Genomic DNA, 20,572 nt, shown 5'->3' on the forward strand with positions numbered 1-20,572 from the left:
AATTTTTGAGTTTGTTAGCTGTTTTCTGTCATTGTAGAATGAATTAGCAAAAAATACTAATACAAAATGAAAGCCAATTTAATAACGAAGAGGCAACCGAAAACCCCAAATTGGCAACCTACGTAGTTTTGAAGATATCTCGTAAAATGTGTACGAAAACAGGAAAAAATTACACTAAAACTGGTCGCATTTTTCAGAGCTAATGTTCTTTTTGTATGTTTTTTTGGGTGGACACCGGTTTATTACCGATTAAATTCATTCGCAAATAGAAAGAGATTTTGCAAGCTGCTCAAACTCCCGAGAAGGAGCTCTGCCCTATATTCCTTTTCGCAAATTTTTCTGGTGCATATAAAATTATTGTCGAATTAAATTTGTACATAAATCACCACAAAATCAGCTTGATGATGAAACTTGTTCAAGAAGAGAGTTTCAAAAAATTATTAACCTTTTAATTAATTAATAGAACAAATTGGGTGAAAATTAGGCATTTGACCTTAAGTAATTCAAGATGGCGAATTAACCGGTGGAAGGTGTCTAAGGATGAAATGTTCAGCTGAACCAACTGCGAAACATATCAGAAAATCATTGAAATCGTTAAGGCCAATTTTTTGCAATGTTAGAAAAACCTCATTTTTGACGTATTTTTGGGGGATAGGGAACGTATGAGAGGGAGGGGGAAAAGCAAACAGATTAGTTTCGAGATAATCTCATTTGAGGAGGGGTCATCGAGGACCGGATGTCGATATCTCATACCGTTTGAATTTTATAAATTTTTGTCTGGACTACCTCTAAAATATATCCGAAAATCATTAAAAAAGCTTGAGCCAATTTTGAGAAAAACCATGATAACATGATTTTGGAGAAGATGGAAGGAGATAATGAAAAAAAAATCATCTAGACTCTAGAGATATTGATTTTTATTGGGGGTCACCGAAAATCGGAAGTTGATATCTTTTACCGTTTAACTTCCAGAACGGTGACGAGTTGGAAAAAATGTCGATTATAACTGCTTACTCTTTGAGTTCGAGCAGTAATGTAGCGCTTTAAACTCAGTGCATTTAGAGCTTTATGAATGTAACCTGCCCGAAATTTGACACTGTTTATAGTGTTTGGAAGTTTAGTGTGTTATTTTGATGAACTTGTTTAGATGTATAAGTATTAGAATACCAAAAGTTTTATTAATAAGCCTAACCTCAAAAATTCTAGTCAGATTTGGTGTGAAAGAAATATATAATTATCTGAAATGTAGAGGAACTTGATATCTTTTTAGATGTCAGTGAACAATGTCTTCTTTTACTATTTTAATTGTAGGCAAAAGTCTACTTTTTTCAGTGATTAGGGGAAACCGGGGTAGAATTAGCCAACAAATGAAATTTTTCTTTGTCAATAAATTGTAAAAGTTATGTTTGAAATATATTGATAAAAACTTCGATGAATAGGAAGGAACTTCATTACTCTGAATAAGGGCAGAATCACATTGACAGTAAAATGCTCACCGTATTTCGTTAATTTACGCATTTTCATTGCAATTCTTACGCAAATTCTCGATTACCGTATTACCTTATCTCATACTCGGTGGCACTAGGTGATAATAATACAAGAAAATTGAAGAAATAAAACGAAAATGCGATAAACGGTGAGCAAAAAACTGTACGATTAATTTCTCTTACAGTTTATTTTTGCTCACAGTTTATCGAATTTTCGTTTTATTTTTTCAGTTTTCTTATATTATTTTCACCTAGTGCCACAGAGTATGAGGTAAGGTAATACGGTAATGGAAAATTTACGCAAGAATTGCAATAAAAATGCGTAAATTAACGAAATACTTTGAGGCTACGGCGAGTATTTTATTGTCAATGAGATTCTGCCCTAACTAGTAGTTTGCTCAATATTTATTCTAAACAAAACTATGACACCCACTTCCTAATACTACCCCTGACTATTTTTGCCCCGGTCTCCTCTAATGAAGGACGTTGTCAATGGACAACGTCAATTAATTATCGTGATTGATGAAACTTTGACTAATACAATAAGAAAGTTAATTTTTTAGTCGAATTTGGTAAATGATAAATTGAACAAAATTCTGACACAAAGTTGACATGTCTTATCGGTAAGTTTTTTTAGAGATAGAAACGAGAATCTTTTACCTCTTTTATCACATTAAGTTTCAAAGAAAACGTCTTTAGTTTTCAATGGGAGTCACCGAAGACCGAAAGTTAATATCTCTGGCCGCTTGACCTGAAGCCCGTTAACAAATTGGAAAAGAAGATTGTACAGCTCTCTCTTTTAGAGTTCGAGAGTAGTAAAAATATCTAAGCATTATTGGTCTGGCTTTAAAAGAAATCCAATTTATAAGATACTAATATTATCCAGTAAGAAGAATAAAAATTACTTTAAAATGTCGAATGGAAAATGAAAAATGTATTAATGAAATTTGTTCTGGCTCCTTTGTTCCTGCTTATCATGGAATTTCTCTAGTGCAGAAAATATCGATAGATTTACAAAGTTTTAGCTGAGTCTGCCAGATAAATTATGTAAATCTTCTTTTTGATCTATGTGTATACAACTCTTGGTGAGATTTTACTCTAACGACATTATGTGGCAAGTAAGGACATTAAAATTCATCATACTGTTGCATATAGTCGTACTTGCAAAAACCAAATTTGTATAGTCGATAGTTTTGAAGACGTTCTTCTTGAGAAATTCATGCAGAAGATTCATTTTTTTTTCACTTAATTATTAATGGATTGGCTGATATGAAGGTATGATACGAAAGCTCATCTTCAAGATGAGGAGACATACAACTTTTACAGAAATAAAACCCAGCTGCATTGTTATAAAAGAAGAGGGGATTTATTAATGAGGAAGTTGAATTGTCTGCAGAAAATTTGCTGCATCAGTGATTTCTTAATTTTAGATATAATTCATTCGAAAGGCCAAATTGCTGGGGGTCAAGTTAAAAGAAACGTGTCTGTGTTTGCATAGTGAGGGTGTATATATAACTATTATAAAGTCAAAACTACCAAAGGGTATGACTTAATTGGAGATAAGTATTTATGCTCCGGGGTATAAGGGTATGTTTGCGATAAAATCTGCTACTCCTCATCAACTATTGAAATGAGCTCCTTCCCATAATAATTGTACATTGATGGAAATACCAAATGATTTATCAACATTGACGTCTACACATGGGAATACATTCGTTCTCTTGAAAATTTTCCTCTCGAATTTTCACGTTGATTAATCATTTTCTTGGGCAATTGCTTCGACAGAGATTTGTGCCATGGTGGTGATGTAGTATCTCAATATTATGTAAGAGCTTTCGTATCATCATGTGCATCAAATATAAATTGGATTTTTAATTAAAATATTCGTACGCTGATTGGCCGATTGCGGTTTGGGAGCCAGATATTCCTACGTGTCGAAAATCATCGTCAATATCTAGCACATTAGCTAATAGTGATTTTGAAGAGCGCTCTTTGAGTTCCAATTCCTTCATGCGATTGCTCAGAAGAATTGTTTTTCTGGTAATCTTTTTACCAGGTCTTCCCATTCGTAGGATCCAGGGAAGCCACTGTAGAAATAGCCATTTGATCTGAAAAATAAAATAAGTACATGTTTTTTATTGAGTATTTTGTCCATTAATTTTGAAAGCAAGTCCTGCATACTAGTAAAAATAAGAGGTTCATTTTGACCATTTGATGTTAGTTTATTTTAATACTTAAAAATGATCATATGGCCTCTACGCACTAGGAAATTTATGTCCATATTGAAGCAAATTGACTAAAGTCAGGCGCATGATATTCCCTATGTTTCCCATATGTTTCTAGCGCGCCGAAAAAACTTTTGAGTTTATAAGCTGTTTTCTGTCATTGTAGAATGAATTAGCAAAAAATACTAATACAAAATGAAAGCCAATTTAATAACGAAGAGGCAACCGAAAACCCCAAATTGGCAACCTACGTAGTTTTGATGATATCTCGTAAAATGTGTACGAAAACAGGAAAAAATTTACACTAAAACTGGTCTCATTTTTCAGAGTTAATGTCACTCCCTGACTAAACTTGTGTAAAGAAAACTGTCAAATATTGACATAAATTTCTCTAATGGGTAGAGGTCAATATGAACTTTTAAGATAAATCATTTTTTAAAGAAATTCATCATTTCGATTTTGTTCCGTTTCTGCTGTCCGATATTACGGGATCTATTCAATATCCTTTCTAAAAGTTTATTTCTTATGACCTCTACATACAGGAACTTCCGGCTTAAGTGAAAACGGATTGAAAGAATTTGATATGAATTGCCTACTAATGGGAGCTCATTTATAAAATAATTTTTGAAATGCACCTAAATGTATGCAAAAATTTTTGCACGCGGTAAATTTGAAATACATTTCTTATGGCTCTGACACACCTTTTAGATCAGGAAAATTTCATGAAATCAAAATTGAAATCCTTTTCTTTCTCAAACGTTTTGCATTATATCTGTTTCATTCTTACGTTCTCAAAATTCGAATAAACTAAATTTAATTTGATGTGATGTCCAAAAGGAGAAGAAGAGTCCGAAAGATTGGGATGGACAAATACATATCGTTTGAGAAAGAAATGGACGTGAATTTTGATTGCGTGAAATTTTCCTGACCTAAAAGTTGTGCGGGACACATTATGAACGGTTGGCGCTGAAAATAGACTTAAAAATTCGCGTCGAAAATGTTTTGCATACATCATGGCGCTTTCGTAACTTAGTTCAAAGACATTCCCTGTGGGTATGCAATTTTTCTGTGTCACTAGAGTGAATTCGCGGGCGTTTTTCTGTCCTGAGAATTTCTTTGAAAGCGGAACTCCCTGTATGCAACATTCTACTGAAAATGCTCCGTTTTGGCGGAAAAGTTTCTCACAGTGTACTTATATAAAGACCATTACAGAAAATTTCTAGGAAGCAAATGTGGCTGGAAAAACTGTAGAACAAAGCGCGTTACCTTCGGACGATTTATGCTTCGCACAAATCATTTTTTTTTCAATGTGTTATAAATGAATTTGGCCCATTATAATATAATATTTTAATAGCTAGTCCAATGCCTCAAATTTTCAGAAAAAAATTATGGGTGATATTCATAAGAAATATAGAGAAAAAAATTGGATTGTGCGAAGCTTAAGTCGTCCGAAGGTAGCGCGCTTTCCCCTATCGTGTTTTTCGAAAAACTTTCCAGACTAACTCCAGATGCAGGAAAATGCAATGTGTCTGAAAGAGAGCTGCCTAGAGTTGCCTTCATGGATTTTGTCTAATTTCTGATACTTTGACGTTTTGACCTCAACTGGATCTCACTCTTGACATTAATATTCTATTTAGTTAATTTTTTATGTCTTTCTCTCCCGAAGTATACACTTAAGTTTTAATTTCTTGAAAAGAATCAAATTGAGGAAACTTTCAAAGTATCACTGCAGAATTAGTTTCATTTTGCTTTGATGAAAGACATCCTTTTGAGTTATGATGTTTGCGAATGGCTTCTCGATCAACCTTTTATTTTTACTAGTTTAATTATTCTATTTAAGTTATTACCCAAGGTGGCATTTCGTGAATATCCGCCGTTCTATGATGATAATTGAGGACTACCACAGTTAAAACAACGGAAGATGCTACCATGAACATGATGCAATTGAAATATGTGCCTATAAAAATGGAAGATTTTATGAAATTTTCTGCAACTATCGCACTTAAATTTATTTTCATTTTAAAAGAAAAAAATCTCTAGTTATCAGGAAAACAAGTATAGTTAAAGACTATTTAAATAAAATTGTTTTTTTTTTAAATAAAATTAGAATTTAAAAAATAAAAGACAAAAAACTTCTAATACACACACGCACACACAGTTTTTTTGGCATTCTTTTAATTTACAATCATGCTCAAATATACTCACGTACATTTTTTTCATTATTTTGTTTTTTTTTAATAATTTTTTTTTCAAATCAATTGTACCAAGTGTGTGAAAAAGGCCATCATTCTTGACATAAATCCATAGTGTTCTTTATTAAAATTGGACAAAATTATAAACTTACTAAAAATAAATATGCTTTCGTACCATTTATTATTAATTACTGATTCTTTTGTTTTTTTATATTCTTCAACACAAAGCATTTAACATGCAGTTCCAATTTATATTTTTTACGTTTTTTTTTTTTAAATTTAATGTTACTTAGAAAGTACTTTATTTATAGTTAACTGATAGGATTTTAGAGATTTAAGGATGAATCACATTGACCGTCAGATCATTACCACAGCCGTTAGAAGTCAGATAGTTTATTTCAAATTTTACGATAACTATGTTTATGAAAAAGTGTGACGTAAAAAAATTGTTATGAGCAAAGCCATTCAGTTAGTTTAATGCTCAACGCAGCTGATACAGTCAGTCAGATTTTCTTTATTTCATGATGTTAATATTTTCTTTTTTTTTTTAATAAAAACAAAAATTTAGAGCTTTTCGAGTATGAGATTTTACGTTTAATGATTTTGTGCATCTACAGAGAAAAATACTTCGTAAAATTGTTCGTAAATGTTTGTGAAAATTTATTGGGGACTTGAGAAATTCTTGTAAATCGCTTCAAAGAAGTTCGTAAAACTTTGTACATTTTTCACAAACATTGTTCGTAAAATGATCATTTGACGAGATTTTTTTGAACAATTGCAAACATTTATTCATAAATGTTTTAAACACTCAAAAAATGTTCGTAAAATTTTGTCATTTGTTCGTAAATTTTTGCCAGACAAACAACAATTTACGAATAAATGACAAAATGTTGGGAACATTTTTTGTGTGTTTACGAACATCTACGAATAAGTATTTGTAAAAGTACAAAAAAGGTGCTCGTCAAGTAATTACCTTACGACCAATGTTTGTGAAAAAAGTTACAAACTTTTACGAACTCGTTTGTGGGTTACACATTTTACAAGCATTTCATGAGCCCTCAATAGGAATTCACAAACATTTACGAATAATTTTACAATTTCTTTTCTATGTTTTTCCTAAATTTCAGGTATTTTTGATTTTGATAACTGAAATGAATTTGGACAACGTAATGTTACGTTAAGCCGTCTTTCGGCTTACGTCGTAAATGTGTCGAGCATATAATAAACAAATTTAATTATTTTCAATTCATTCAAAGTAAGACCTATAATGACGACGGTAAAGATTTGACGGTCAGTGTGATCCAGCCATTATTCTATAAAATACTTAGTGAGAATGTGAAAGAAGAAGGCAAATAGCTGAAGAGACAGAGAGTGAAAGTTAACTCTAGTTACGTTATTTTATAAATAGTTTTTTTTTTAACTTTTTAACACAACCCATACGAATAATTTATTATAAAAATTATACAATAATTTCTGTGCGTGGAAAAGTGGGATTTTTATTTTTTAATTTTCAGTGGCAGAGTCTTTGATTTTTTGTTACTTTTCGATAGCTTTGGGTTTTTAATTTATTAGAGAATTCCAGGGGGTTTGAGGGCAATTGGGGTATGATTTTCAGGTGTAGTTTTATTATAAATCAACTTGGTTATAATAAGGATTGAAAGAGAGTTTTTCCTGATGGAATAAATATAACATTTTCTAATGTAAAACAAATTCTAAAAAACTATGGCTACAGGCACTTACAGTCTCCTTTAAGACCTTGAACTTTTTCCTACGCCTAATTCCTTCCCTTTCCTCTCTTTCTTCTGGATTCTTCTTTTGAATTTTTTATCCCTTTTTCACTAATTTACTTCTTCACTCTTCTCACGCATCTAATTCTGAGCTTAATGAGCTTCTATTGAGCTTTTTCCCCTTTTCTATGTCCATTATTGCAGCTGCAATAATGAACATAGAATCTATGAATATTAATTCTATCTTACTTGACAAGTGCCTTTGTTTACTAATTTAAATTTGATAAATTCACTGAACATCTCTCCCCCCCGTAGTGGCTCCCAATCTCCTTGGGTGCGCTACTCCTTTTTCTGTAGAACACAAATCTTGTGAGCTGGTCGACGGTAAATACCCTTGGTCGTCTCCACATCCACAACTCTGACTGTGCCATCTCTTCCCGGGAAAGTTTGTACAATTTTCCCCAATGGCCAGGTGTTCCTCTTTTCGTTGCTGTCTGCGACGATTACGATGTCTCCCTCTTGTAGATTGGGGCTTCGTCGATTCCACTTGTGTCTCTGCGCAAGTGTTGGAAGATACTCCTTTAGCCATCGCTTCCAAAACTCATCCGCAAGCTTCTGAGCAGCTTGCCAGCCTTGGAGTAAGTCATCATCTGTGTATGTACCCCACGGCTGTGAAGCACTTGACCGTCCAAGGAGAAAGTGGTTGGGTGTTATGGCTTCTGGATCATCCTTGTCCACAGAAACATTGGTGAGTGGACGACTATTGACAACGTTCTCAGCTTCGATGAGCAATGTCAGCAACATCTCTTCGGTTGGATATTTCTCCTTCAGTGTCACCATGAGGGCTGTTTTCACGGAACGGATAAGACGTTCCCATCCACCTCCCATGTGTGGACTTGATGGGGGATTGAAGCGCCAATCTACGCCCTTCACGGCAAGAACTTGTTGAATCTCATCCGTGGATATATTTTCCAGGATCGCACGCCGGATCTCTTTGTAGGCTCCTCGTAGATTTGTCCCGTTATCGCTGTAGAAAGCGACAGGTTGTCCCCTTCGACCCATGAAGCGCCGGATGGCCAACACAGCGCTCTTCGTGCTTAGACTTTCGGCTAATTCTAAATGAATAGCACGAGTTGTTAAGCAAATAAACAAGACTCCATACCTCTTTTCATGGCGGCGTCCAATTTTGATTTCCATTGGTCCAAAATAGTCTACACCGCAATGACTGAACGGTGCACCTCCGTACTGATACCTCGCTTCTGGAATTTGTCCCATCAGCGGCTCTCTGGGCGATGCTTTTCTCACTTTGCACTCTTGGCACTCTCGGATTGTCCGCTGAGCGGCTGATCTCACCCCAAGGATCCAGTATTTCTGACGAACTTCATTGATGAGTCGCTCTTTTCCCTGGTGGAGCCCGTGCTTGTGATAATCCATCAATATTAACCTGGCAAGCGGATGGTGGGAATCTAATATTATGGGACATCTCGTGTCTTGAGAAAGACAAGAGGCTCCTTGGAGACGTCCACCAACTCGCATTATTCCGAATTCATCAATTTGGGGAGTTAAACTTCTCAATCGGCTTGTTTTTGACACTTCACTATTTTTGGTTAAGTCCGTGAGTTCTTTCCCGAATGAGAATCTTTGCGCGTTTTTTATCAGAAACACTTCAACGTCTCTAAGCTCTCTCACAGTGAGGTTAGGAGAAAAAGCTTGTTTGTTTTTAACTTGACAATTCTGAGTGAAACGAAAAATCCACGCAGTCACACATTTTAATCTTGTCCACGAACTATAATCTCTGGGATTTGGAAATTCTTGGTAATTTTCGTACGCGTGATAACACACTTTTTCAATCTCACAATCGAGCTCATCTCGCGGTGGATTATTGTCTTTCGGCCAAAAGCACTTGTCTTGTTTAAGGAAACTTGGTCCATTAAACCATCGAGAGTTCGGATTCATATCACACTTCCCTGACAACCGAGTGGCTTCATCTGCTACATTTTGGGCAGTTGGAATCCAATTCCACTCACGCGAATCAGTTAGTTCACGAATCTCTCCGACGCGCCAGGCTACGAATTGAGTGAAACGTTTATCACTTGATTTAATCCACGAGATCACTGTTTTTGAGTCACACCAAAAGAATTTCTCACTGATTTTAATATCAAGAGTCTTTGTCACGACATCTGTGAGGCGGCTGGCCATGAGAGCACCTTGCAGCTCTAATCTCGGAATGGATATAGGCTTCAAAGGGGCAACCCGATTCTTTGCACACACAAAAGTCACATCGATACCATTTGGGTATTCAACTCGCAAATACGTCACTGCTGCAAAGGCTTCTTGGCTTGCATCACAGAATGTATGCAATTGAATTGAGATTGCTTCTGGAATGAAAACTGAGAAACATCTGGGAACTTTAACTTCACTTATCTGAGGCAGGAAGTTGATCCAATCTAGCCATTGCTCGTGAAGATTTTCTTTGATTTCGTCGTCCCAGGAAATCTCTTGCTTCCAGACTTCTTGCATCATGATTTTGGAGCGCACCATGTACGTCCCAAGAAACCCTAGTGGATCGAATACCGACATGATGACTCTCAGCATTTCCCTCTTGGTCGGCATCTGTCTGCCCTGAAGAATTTCTGGTGAGACTTTGTGTAATTTCACTTGAAAGACGAAGTTGTCGTTCTTGCAGTCCCAGTGTAGTCCCAGAACTCTTTCTGATGAACCGTTGAGATCCATATTTTTGTTTTCTGCTTCCTCAGGTGACAATTCCCGGATAAACTTCGAAGAATTTGACACCCAATTGCGAATCTCAAAACCACCCTGTTTGTGAATAAATGCCACTTCTTTGGCACGTTGGATTGCCTCTGCCTCTGTATCACAGCTATCCACATAATCATCCACGTAGTGACGTTCAATGATTGCATTCGATGCTGTTGGATATCTCTCGGCGAATTCCTTGGCATTTCTATCCTTCACATACGCTGCTAGTGATGGTGAACACACTGCTCCGAAGGTCATTACCACCAGTTTGAATTCACGTATTTCTTCTTTTGGAGTATTTCTCCAGAGGATACGTTGATGATTGTTATCTTCTGTTCTGATATTCACCTGGTGAAACATTTCTTTGATATCTCCAGTGAAACCAACACGACGTTGTCTGAATTTTATCAAAATCTCTGGGAGGGATGTCATCATATCTGGCCCAGTCATGAGCAAATCGTTGAGGCTGACTCCATGTGCTTTTGCTGCTGCATCGAAAACTAATCTTACTTTCCCTGGTTTATTCGGATTAATCACAGGAAAGTGTGGTAAGTACCAGCACTGATTCATGGGAAGGCTCTCATCATTTGCGTCCAGTTCTTTCAGATATCTCTTCTCCAAATAATCATCGATATTGGCTTGATAACGCTGGGCAAGTTCAGGATCTTTCTCCAGACGCTTCTCAAGGGAAAGTAGTCTCTTAAGCGCCATCTCTCTAGAGTCTATGGCTTCATGACTATCTTTTCTCCAAAGCAAGCCTGTTTCCCATCTTTCTGGGACTCTTTTTGTTGTCTTCTCCATCATTTGGAGAGATTTTTCATCCTCACGTGAACGGAGGGACGAGCTTTTCATTTTTACTCCAAAGTCTTCAGTCGAGAAAGATTTCTTCACAAGTTCGTGAAGTTCATCGACCTCAGTGACATGGAAGCTGAAGTTTTGTGGATTTCCTCTCTCTAACGGTACTTGGCCGTAGAGGCACCATCCTAACTTTGTTTTCACCATGAAAGGTGCATTGTAAGGTCCGCTTGTGAATTGTCTTCCTGCAATGAGTGAAGCATTATCGGCACCTATCAATATTTTGGGATGTGCATAACCTCGAGAGGTTATCTTTGATGGATCGATGTGTGGCCATTTTCTGGACAACTCGTCTACATCTACTGACTGAATGGGTAAGGCCAAACTTGGTACAGTCCTCACATGCTTCAGTTGAAACTCCTTTGCACCATTGTAATCGCCTTTGATCTTCACAGCTACTGCGCGGGAATTTTCATGGTTCTGAGTTACATTCCCGGTCCAGCGCACGGACAGTGATTTCACATTTCCCTCCAGTCCTAAAGTTTCTGCGACTTCTTCATCAATCATAGTCACTGTAGAACCGTCATCAAGGAAAGCATAAGTCTCCATCGAGCCTTTTGGTCCCGTGAGAATAATTGGAAGGATCTTCAAAAGAACTGTGTGAGAGGTTATGTTTGTGGCTACATGTCCAACATTCTCTGTCTGAGTAGCAGAAGTTGCTGCTGCGGCTATTGTTGTTCTAGCTGGAGTTTCTTGCTCTTGTCTTGGATGTAAGAGCTTATGATGTTGTACAGAGCATCCATCCACTCCACAAACCATCTTCCGGAAGCAAGTACTACTCTCATGATTATCTCTGAGGCAGTGTATGCAGAGCTTTTTCGATTTTGCCAATTCAATACGTTTCTGTGGCGTCATGGCAAAGAATTTTCTGCAGTTTGGAGTTCTGTGGGAACTTAATTCGCAAACTCGGCAAGTATTCTGTTTGTTCTTTGCATCTTTATTGTCTTCAGTGACAGTCATAACCCTATTTTTCTGAGTCTTTGTGGGCTGTGTATTGGGTATGGTAGTGTAACTTAGAATTTCACCGGCCTTTCTAGTCCAATCGGCAAAATCTTGTAGATTGACCATCCCTTTCTTTGCAGCCACAACTTCTCCCCATGACATCTTCACAAAAGTGGGTATTTTCTGGACAAACTCCTCAAGTAACATGGGATTATTCAAGTGGTTAAGACAGTTCATGTGCTTTATTGAACAAACAAAGTTCCGTATCGCTGCTCCAAACTCAATAAATTGCTCAGCATCTTTGGGAGCAGTCATGCCTCGAACTTGATTCAAAATTGATCTTATGACGAGCTCTGGGCGACCGTAAAGGAGCTCCAATTCTCTGATGACATCATCTACGCCTGTAGGTGTAAGTAGAAGAGCTTTCACCGAGTCTCTCGCCTTCCCTTTGAGAGCTTTTTGGAGTCTGTGCATATTTTCATAATCAGTGTATGAACAGCGTTTGCTTGACTCACGGAATTGGGTGATGAAAGTCAGCCAATCTTCAGCTTTACCATCAAATTGTGGTAGATCTTGTTTAATGGCTTGCCTCACCACAAACTTTTCCATCCAGCTGTCGGGAACGGGATCCTCTTTGGACTTCTTTTCATCTGCATGGGATTGAGTCTCAGTGACCCACTTCTTTGTTCTGTCCATGCTTGCTATGTCAGAAGCATTCTCTCTTACACTTCGGCTTGGATTGCTTCGAAGTTCCTTGAGTTCATCATTGAGCTCATTCACACGTTTCATCTTTTCTTTTTCCAATGTGAGAAGCTGAAGCTTTAGCTGCAGTTCTTCCTTTGCAAGCTCATGGTCTTGTTCGACCCGCTTAATTTCTTCCTGAATTGACTGTTCGTCAATCAGAGATTTATTTGTACTGGTGTTTGACCCTCCCAGGACTTTTATGGTGGCGTTCGATGACTCTTCACCAATTGTGGATATCTCTGGTTGAGGCATGGAAGATGAAGCAATCAAATTTGGTTCCTCTTGTTGGGATGCTGTTTCATCTTCTTCAAACCCAAATCTTGCCGGAGGTTTTCCGGCGTTAGATCTCTTGGGGCGCGGACTTTTACTCATTGGTTTGGATTTCTGATCCGGCTCGAAGGACCACGCTAATGTGCGTGGAAAAGTGGGATTTTTATTTTTTAATTTTCAGTGGCAGAGTCTTTGATTTTTTGTTACTTTTCGATAGCTTTGGGTTTTTAATTTATTAGAGAATTCCAGGGGGTTTGAGGGCAATTGGGGTATGATTTTCAGGTGTAGTTTTATTATAAATCAACTTGGTTATAATAAGGATTGAAAGAGAGTTTTTCCTGATGGAATAAATATAACATTTTCTAATGTAAAACAAATTCTAAAAAACTATGGCTACAGGCACTTACAGTCTCCTTTAAGACCTTGAACTTTTTCCTACGCCTAATTCCTTCCCTTTCCTCTCTTTCTTCTGGATTCTTCTTTTGAATTTTTTATCCCTTTTTCACTAATTTACTTCTTCACTCTTCTCACGCATCTAATTCTGAGCTTAATGAGCTTCTATTGAGCTTTTTCCCCTTTTCTATGTCCATTATTGCAGCTGCAATAATGAACATAGAATCTATGAATATTAATTCTATCTTACTTGACAAGTGCCTTTGTTTACTAATTTAAATTTGATAAATTCACTGAACAATTTCTTTTAAAAGTACTATTTTTTTAAAGATTTTTCTCAACGGCATTCTACATATTTTCTTTTTAAATATAGTGATAGGAAAGAGAAGCTTGAGTGAAAGTGAAAGTCAGAGAGTGAAATTGGAGTGTATACATATTTTTTTTAGTTGTTTGTATCTTTATTTAAAAATTATATCTTTAAGTATGCGTATTAGTGGAAGTATGTTAATTTAACTATCTACGTAGTTTTAAATTTATAGTTAACATCTTTCGAAATTTCATTAATTTGATTTGTCTAATTTATCAATTTTTAGTTTTTTTTGGCATCCTTTGATACTTGGAGAGTTTGAGGAGAGTAGAGAAAAAAAATGAGTTCATCAATGAGTGATCTAATTGTTATTGAAATGTTTATTTAAATTACATCTTACTTAAGTGATTTTTTAAACATAAAGAAAGTTGAATGTAAAAAGAAGATTAAGAGTACTCGAGTGAGAATTCTATTTTATCCAAAAATCTTCATGAATTAGTGCTCTGAAAAAAGGATTTATATTTTTATTACAATTTATTAATCAGAGAAAAATAAATATTAAAAACAAAAACTTGAATTGTATGTTTTAATCATAAAATTGTACATTGTGTATTTATTTCATGATTAAAATCATAGTATTCCCAAAACTAAATCAGACAAAAAAGGCCAATTAAGATTTTTGAAATCATAAAATAATATTAGTGTTAGTGGAATAATAATCAAAAATAACATATGATTGATATAAAATACAATTCGAGAGAATTGATTGTATTTCAACAAACAATTTTTATCTCAAAAAGTATTTTACATACAAATAAAATGAATTGGATAATTAATAAACTTAATTTTTTTTGGAAATTAGAAATAAAAATAAAAAAACATTTACTTTAAATTTTATTTAGAATTTTTTCTTCTATGTCATTTATTTAGAAATACAATATGACTATCAAATTACTAAGGGTCAATTGAATATGTCAACTTGAGTGGCAAATAAACTGCACCATTCTATGTACTTTAGAATACTGCACTTATAGTGCACTTGAAGCTTTTCATCAGATGCTTCGACTATACTGAAAAACTGAAGAGGAGAAAAACTGCCATGATTGTTTTTAAATTGGATATTTACTGAAAGAAACCAAATGAATATTGGATTTTTCCTTAAATGCAAAAAAAAAACGGATTTTTTGCCACTTGAGCTACACATATTCGATTTTGACAAAATGAAAAGGATGTCTATTTAGCCAATGGGTATGAACTACCATTTGAGAATCTATTAACTTTTTGTTTGCAATGAAAATACAGGAAATGGTACTCATGCTTCAGACTTCTGATCATAGTACAAAATGTCCAGAGAAGCTATTTTGTGTCTGGAAAAAGAAATCATGCTCCAAAATTTTTGGTAACATTTCCCAAAAAAACATAATTTTTGCTACAGTTCAAGTAGTTGTTGGAGAAAGGAAAAGAATTGCTTAAGTTATAATTTTTCAAAAATTACTAAAATTGAATTGAAAATAAAAATTTAAAAACAAATAAAAAGCGTAAAAAGCACAAATTCATACAAGGAATTAAAACAATATAATACTTTTTTTTCTTTTTTTTTAAATGCTTTTTTCTCATTTTGTTTTGATAATATTTCTTTAACTTGGTCTTTATTATGGTTTATTTTTTTCACATATGTAAATGAAAGAATTGGCGTGTTTATAATTGATAAAAAATTATTTTATGTGAGATAACGAAAGACTAAATACTTTTTTGTTCAATGAAAAGATTATTATTTACCTTGGTAAATTTCAATATTTTTAAAAATTATTTACTTTTTTTTAAATTCTTTTTTAGCATTACATTTTCTTTCATCTTTTTTTTGTTCTTCTACTAAAAAAAAGTGAATAAAAAAATAGTGAAGATAGTTAAGATTTTGTTGTAACGAATATTTCCAGGGAAATTCTTTTGCAATTAATAGTTTTTTATTTAATTTAATAAATTGTTAAAAATAAATAAATAAATAAAAGTATTATTTTCTATAATTTTTTTTGTTAGGTTTTATTGCAAATTTGGTCTACCTAGAAGTGGAACGGCTTCACTTGTCTTTGTTATAATGTGGGCCACCAAGAGCGAGAAAACAACTTGAGACAGCAGAATCGTTACACCTGGAACAAGAAAACCTCGGAGGTTTTAATGTTCTATGTCTTATGGGATGATGTCAAAGTGAGAGACAGAGAGACTTATCGCTAGAGCCGTCCAGATGTTCCTCTATGTAAGTTAATTTCTCTATTTTTTTCTTTTTCTTTTGTTCTGTAATTTCTTTTTTACTTTTGATCTGCTTTGATGGGGCTTTTTGTAACGACTTGTTACCATTTTCCTAAGTGGATATTTTTTATTAAAAATTTGCAACAAAAATCATGATTTTCCACTAAAACACATCATCGTAAAAAGCTTCTTTTCTCTCAACATTCAAATGAGACCATTGCAAAAATTTTCGTCTTTGCTACTTTCAAAAAAATAAAAATTTATATTGTATATTTTCATACTATGCCAAGTATCAAAATTTGCCTTATTTTAAACAGTTTGAAATGTGTGTCAATTTTAAGATAAATAAAAGTCATCAATTTTCCGAATTGTTGTTTTTTTCATCACAAATCTTATTTTAAAAAGAAAATTAAAAAAAAAACAAAAACAAAAATTATATTGATGAGAAAAAGAATCCTTTGACTCTTTAAAGATTATTTTTTTAGTTTTTAAATTTTGACAATTAATGTGTTTGTTTTATCAAAAATCCTTTATTTACATACGTCGATTTATTATTTGTAGTTTTTCTATATTTCTCCATCTTTTTTTTTGGCTCGAAAAATCTCTTGAGTATTATAATGTCTTAATACATTTACTTTATTTATTATTTGAAAAATAACAATAAAAAGTTCTTGACAAATAAACACAAAATTTAACATTTTACCCATAACACAACAGAGCTACAATGCAAATCTAGTGAAGGAAATTGTTACAAAAATTGGGACATAGAATTGAGATTTCTATAGTATGTTGAAAACAAAATGATTTAAGCAGTAAAATATTTTTTATCAGTATTTTTTTTAGTTCTTTTTATTATTTTTTTTAGTTCTCACTACTTTTGCCATACTTGAGTGATGTGTTGAAGCTCTGTCACTACAGAGCTGTAAAATGTAGAGAAATAAAATGTTTCCTAATGTGGATAAAAGAATTTAAAAAAAAAAAAGAAAACGAATACAATGTCTCGAAACACCAATTTTGCATTGAAACTCCATGACATCGAATAATAAAAGTTTAGTTTCTCTAATTCAATTTCAAAGTGTAGATATATTCTCTTATGTGAAACTTAACATCTCGTGAGCAATTTTTTGTGTGGATTTTTTGTCAATATTTAAACTAGATAGACTATCACTCTCTTCTTAAATAAGTCAGACATTCTGTCGTTTATACTTTTTTTTTGCAAATAATTTGATTCTTTGCAAGATGTGACTTTAATTCTAATTCAAAGATAAAAACCAGAAATATTTGAAGATTTAATTTTTTTTTAAATCAATAAATATATTGAAAAATTTAGGGAAATTTTGTAAATTATATTTTTTTCCTTGGAATTCGTAAAACGCAATTCCTTTAAAATTAAGTAAAGAATAAAAACTTAATTTTCAGAATAATTTCAAGTCCTTCCCGACATACAGGTTGCTCGGAAAGTTCATCGATGTACAAAAAGTGCATCAACATCAGAAATCATTAAAAGGAATCTATGTTATTAATTCGGAAGACCATAGTACGACTTCGCGTTTAGTTGAGTATACTATAAGTATATCAAGTCAAAATTGAAAAAGAAAGTTCCGAGATATTCAATATTTAATTTTTTAAAATTGATTTTTCTATTAATCGGACGAATCGGACTTTCAAATAAATCGAATGTTGCTAAGTGTTCAAATATTTGTAGCATTAAAGTGGGGCATTTAACATTTAAGTGGGGTAATTCGGAATGATGTCTATTTTGGAATTTTGAGATTTTCTCACTGTTTCAGATGGTCAAAGAGAAAAAGGAAACCACAAAGAAGTACATGACTTCACATTCGACGAGAGTACTATACTTTGTTGTTTTTTTTCCTTTTGTCATCTAAAACTGTTATAAAGTGTCAAAGTTCCAAATTAGACATGATTCCAAATTACCCCATCTTACCCTAGTAACAACGATCGATGCATCCGACAATGTTCACAGTACGATATTAAAGAAACTTTATCAAAGTCCATCGACTAACTAGGGGAAAGTACTCTCCCTTCGAACGTTCATGCCTTCGAATAATATGAATTTACTTTTAATTTTCCTAAGAGAATTACACATTTTTATTAAATATTGGTTAGTTTATCATCAATTATTCATAATTATGTGATAATCATGTGTAAATTTCTTAAGAAAAGTAGGAGAAATTCATATTATTCGAAGGCATGAACGTTCGAAGAGAGAGCACTTTCCCCTACATATAGAACCAATTATCGAATTATCATATAAAACGAAGTTTGAAAACATGAAATCTTCTATTGCACGAAGTTTTCGATTATGGAATTCACAGAAACCTGATAAGGAGTAATCTGAAACGATTTTGTAATTAAGTGTTGCATGACTAAGGCAGTACAATATTAACAAAATGCGCCTATTTAAGGAATTAATGATAATAGTGAAAGCATTTTTCCTTATTTATTTTTATTTTTATAAAATTAAGACAATTTGAGTGATATTTACAAAGTTTTAGGAATAAAATGAATGTTTTAAGAATTATTAGCATCAGAATCAAACCTTTTATGTTTTTTTGCGATATAATGGGCGACGCACGAGGCTTTTCAAGTATAATTATTTTCTTTTATTTTTGATATTAATTTTTGAGAAAATGTAAGTTTTAGGTACTAAATTTAGTGTAGAATATAAATACGAGATTATCGTGTTTTTAGAAGAAAATCTTAGCTCAATATACATTTTAAGTTCATTACTTAAGCTTTATACATTTTTTGACAGAGGTTTTCGCATTAATTCTCTGAAAAAGAACAGAACTTGCCATATTTTCTTTTTCTTTTTTGCAACATATAAGGGAAAAGCACCACGAATCAGAATGTTAAGAGACATGCTCCATATTTAGTTGAAAATATAAGGCCCAAAACATGTTTTGGTATTTTTGTTTTTGCCGGTGTCTCACTGAAAATTGGTTTTATAAATTAAATCTGAGTTAAGTGCATTCATATGCGAGTTAAATGGTAAAAAGTAGCTAATATTTAAAAAAAAATTATTTGGAGCAACAATACGGTATTAACCTGACGATCCGAGGAACACTACCGATCGATAGCTCTCTTCCCTTACTTTTATTACTTTTCTGCTTAAATTTAGGGAAAATATCAGCAAAATAATACGTAAGATATAATTATGATTTTCAATGGATCATTCGCCTTTTAGAAATCGAGGGTTCAACAAAACAACCCCTTTAATCTCTAGATAAGATAAGGTTAACTAGTTAACATAAGCATTTAATGTACAAAATTGAACATTTCCAATTTTAAAAGTATTTTGCCACAATGATGAAGTAAACAATGATGAACAATGATGAAGTACTCTCGAATGTAAAGTCTAGTACTTCTTTGTAATTTCCTTTTTTTCTTTAACCATCCGAAACAGTGCAAAATCTCGAAATTCCCTCAAAATTCCAAAATAGACATTATTCCGAATTACCCCATCTTATCCTATCACTCTTTGAACGTTTGAACGATCGTGACGAGAACCTTCTAAACTGAAGATAATTTTAAGTAGAGCCTATTATTGAAAAAACCTGTAAAAATGCGCGTTTAGAAGTAAAAATTTGAAAAAAAAACGCAAATATGTATTATAAAACACGAATCATCTTTTATCGAAGTTAATTACAAGTTTTAAAGTCAACTACTCAATAACGGATTTTAAAGGAATTTATAGTGTTCAAAAGATTTACGATTTAGTTTTATTTAGTTAAAGCATAATCTCCAAAAGTCGTAACCTTTTAATTTCACTTCTGTAATTGTTTTTTATTGAGTGTTTAAACAACTGATAATATGTGCAATATAATGCATTTTAACACCCTATTCGTTTTATTATTAATGAATAAAATTAATGTAATATTTCAATGAAGTTTAATATTCTAGAGAAGAATCAAATTTTCTATCAAATGCATAAGTTGACCTAATTACTATCTCAATGTTGAAATGATCAACAAAATCTTTAAGGTTACAGATAAAATTGCAGTATTTGTCCACAATTAGGGGGAGGTGGGGCTACTTCGATCAGTGGGGTTACATTGAAATACGATTTTTTGCATATTTCTAAAGAAAGCTGCACCATTCCATAATTTAATTTAGATTTAAAATTCTTTTGTCTATCTAAATTATATTACATTAAAACCTATTTTCGTTCCACATCTTAAAATTGCCCCACTTCCCTTTCCCCTATGTGGTTTTACGTTATGGTGTTTCTGACTAAACCCCACACTTACACAAGAGATAAAAAAGAGACTACGATTAACTTTTTTTCGTCATAAATTTAACACTTTTCGGGTGTAAAAATATATCAACATTTTTTAATGTTAATTTTACACCTTTTTAAGGGTAAAATTAACATGAAAAAGGGTAACTTTAACCACTAATACAC

At 33.4% G+C, this 20,572-nt stretch overlaps 1 protein-coding gene across 8 annotated transcripts in view; it reads right to left on the bottom strand.

Annotated features, from left to right (window-relative positions):
• The window catches only part of LOC129807137 (neuronal acetylcholine receptor subunit alpha-7), a 92,631-nt gene that overhangs the window by 10,258 nt on the left and 61,801 nt on the right, over positions 1-20,572 (bottom strand). For all 8 annotated transcript variants that reach the window (XM_055856193.1, XM_055856189.1, XM_055856186.1 and 5 more), the window contains 2 exons: positions 5,560-5,669; positions 3,378-3,595 (listed from right to left, as the gene is read on the bottom strand). In XM_055856193.1, the coding sequence (XP_055712168.1) occupies positions 3,378-3,595; positions 5,560-5,669 (328 nt within the window). The remainder of the gene's footprint in view (positions 1-3,377; positions 3,596-5,559; positions 5,670-20,572) is intronic.

Source organism: Phlebotomus papatasi, chromosome 3, assembly GCF_024763615.1.
Source record: "Phlebotomus papatasi isolate M1 chromosome 3, Ppap_2.1, whole genome shotgun sequence".
Taxonomy (NCBI): domain Eukaryota; kingdom Metazoa; phylum Arthropoda; class Insecta; order Diptera; family Psychodidae; genus Phlebotomus; species Phlebotomus papatasi.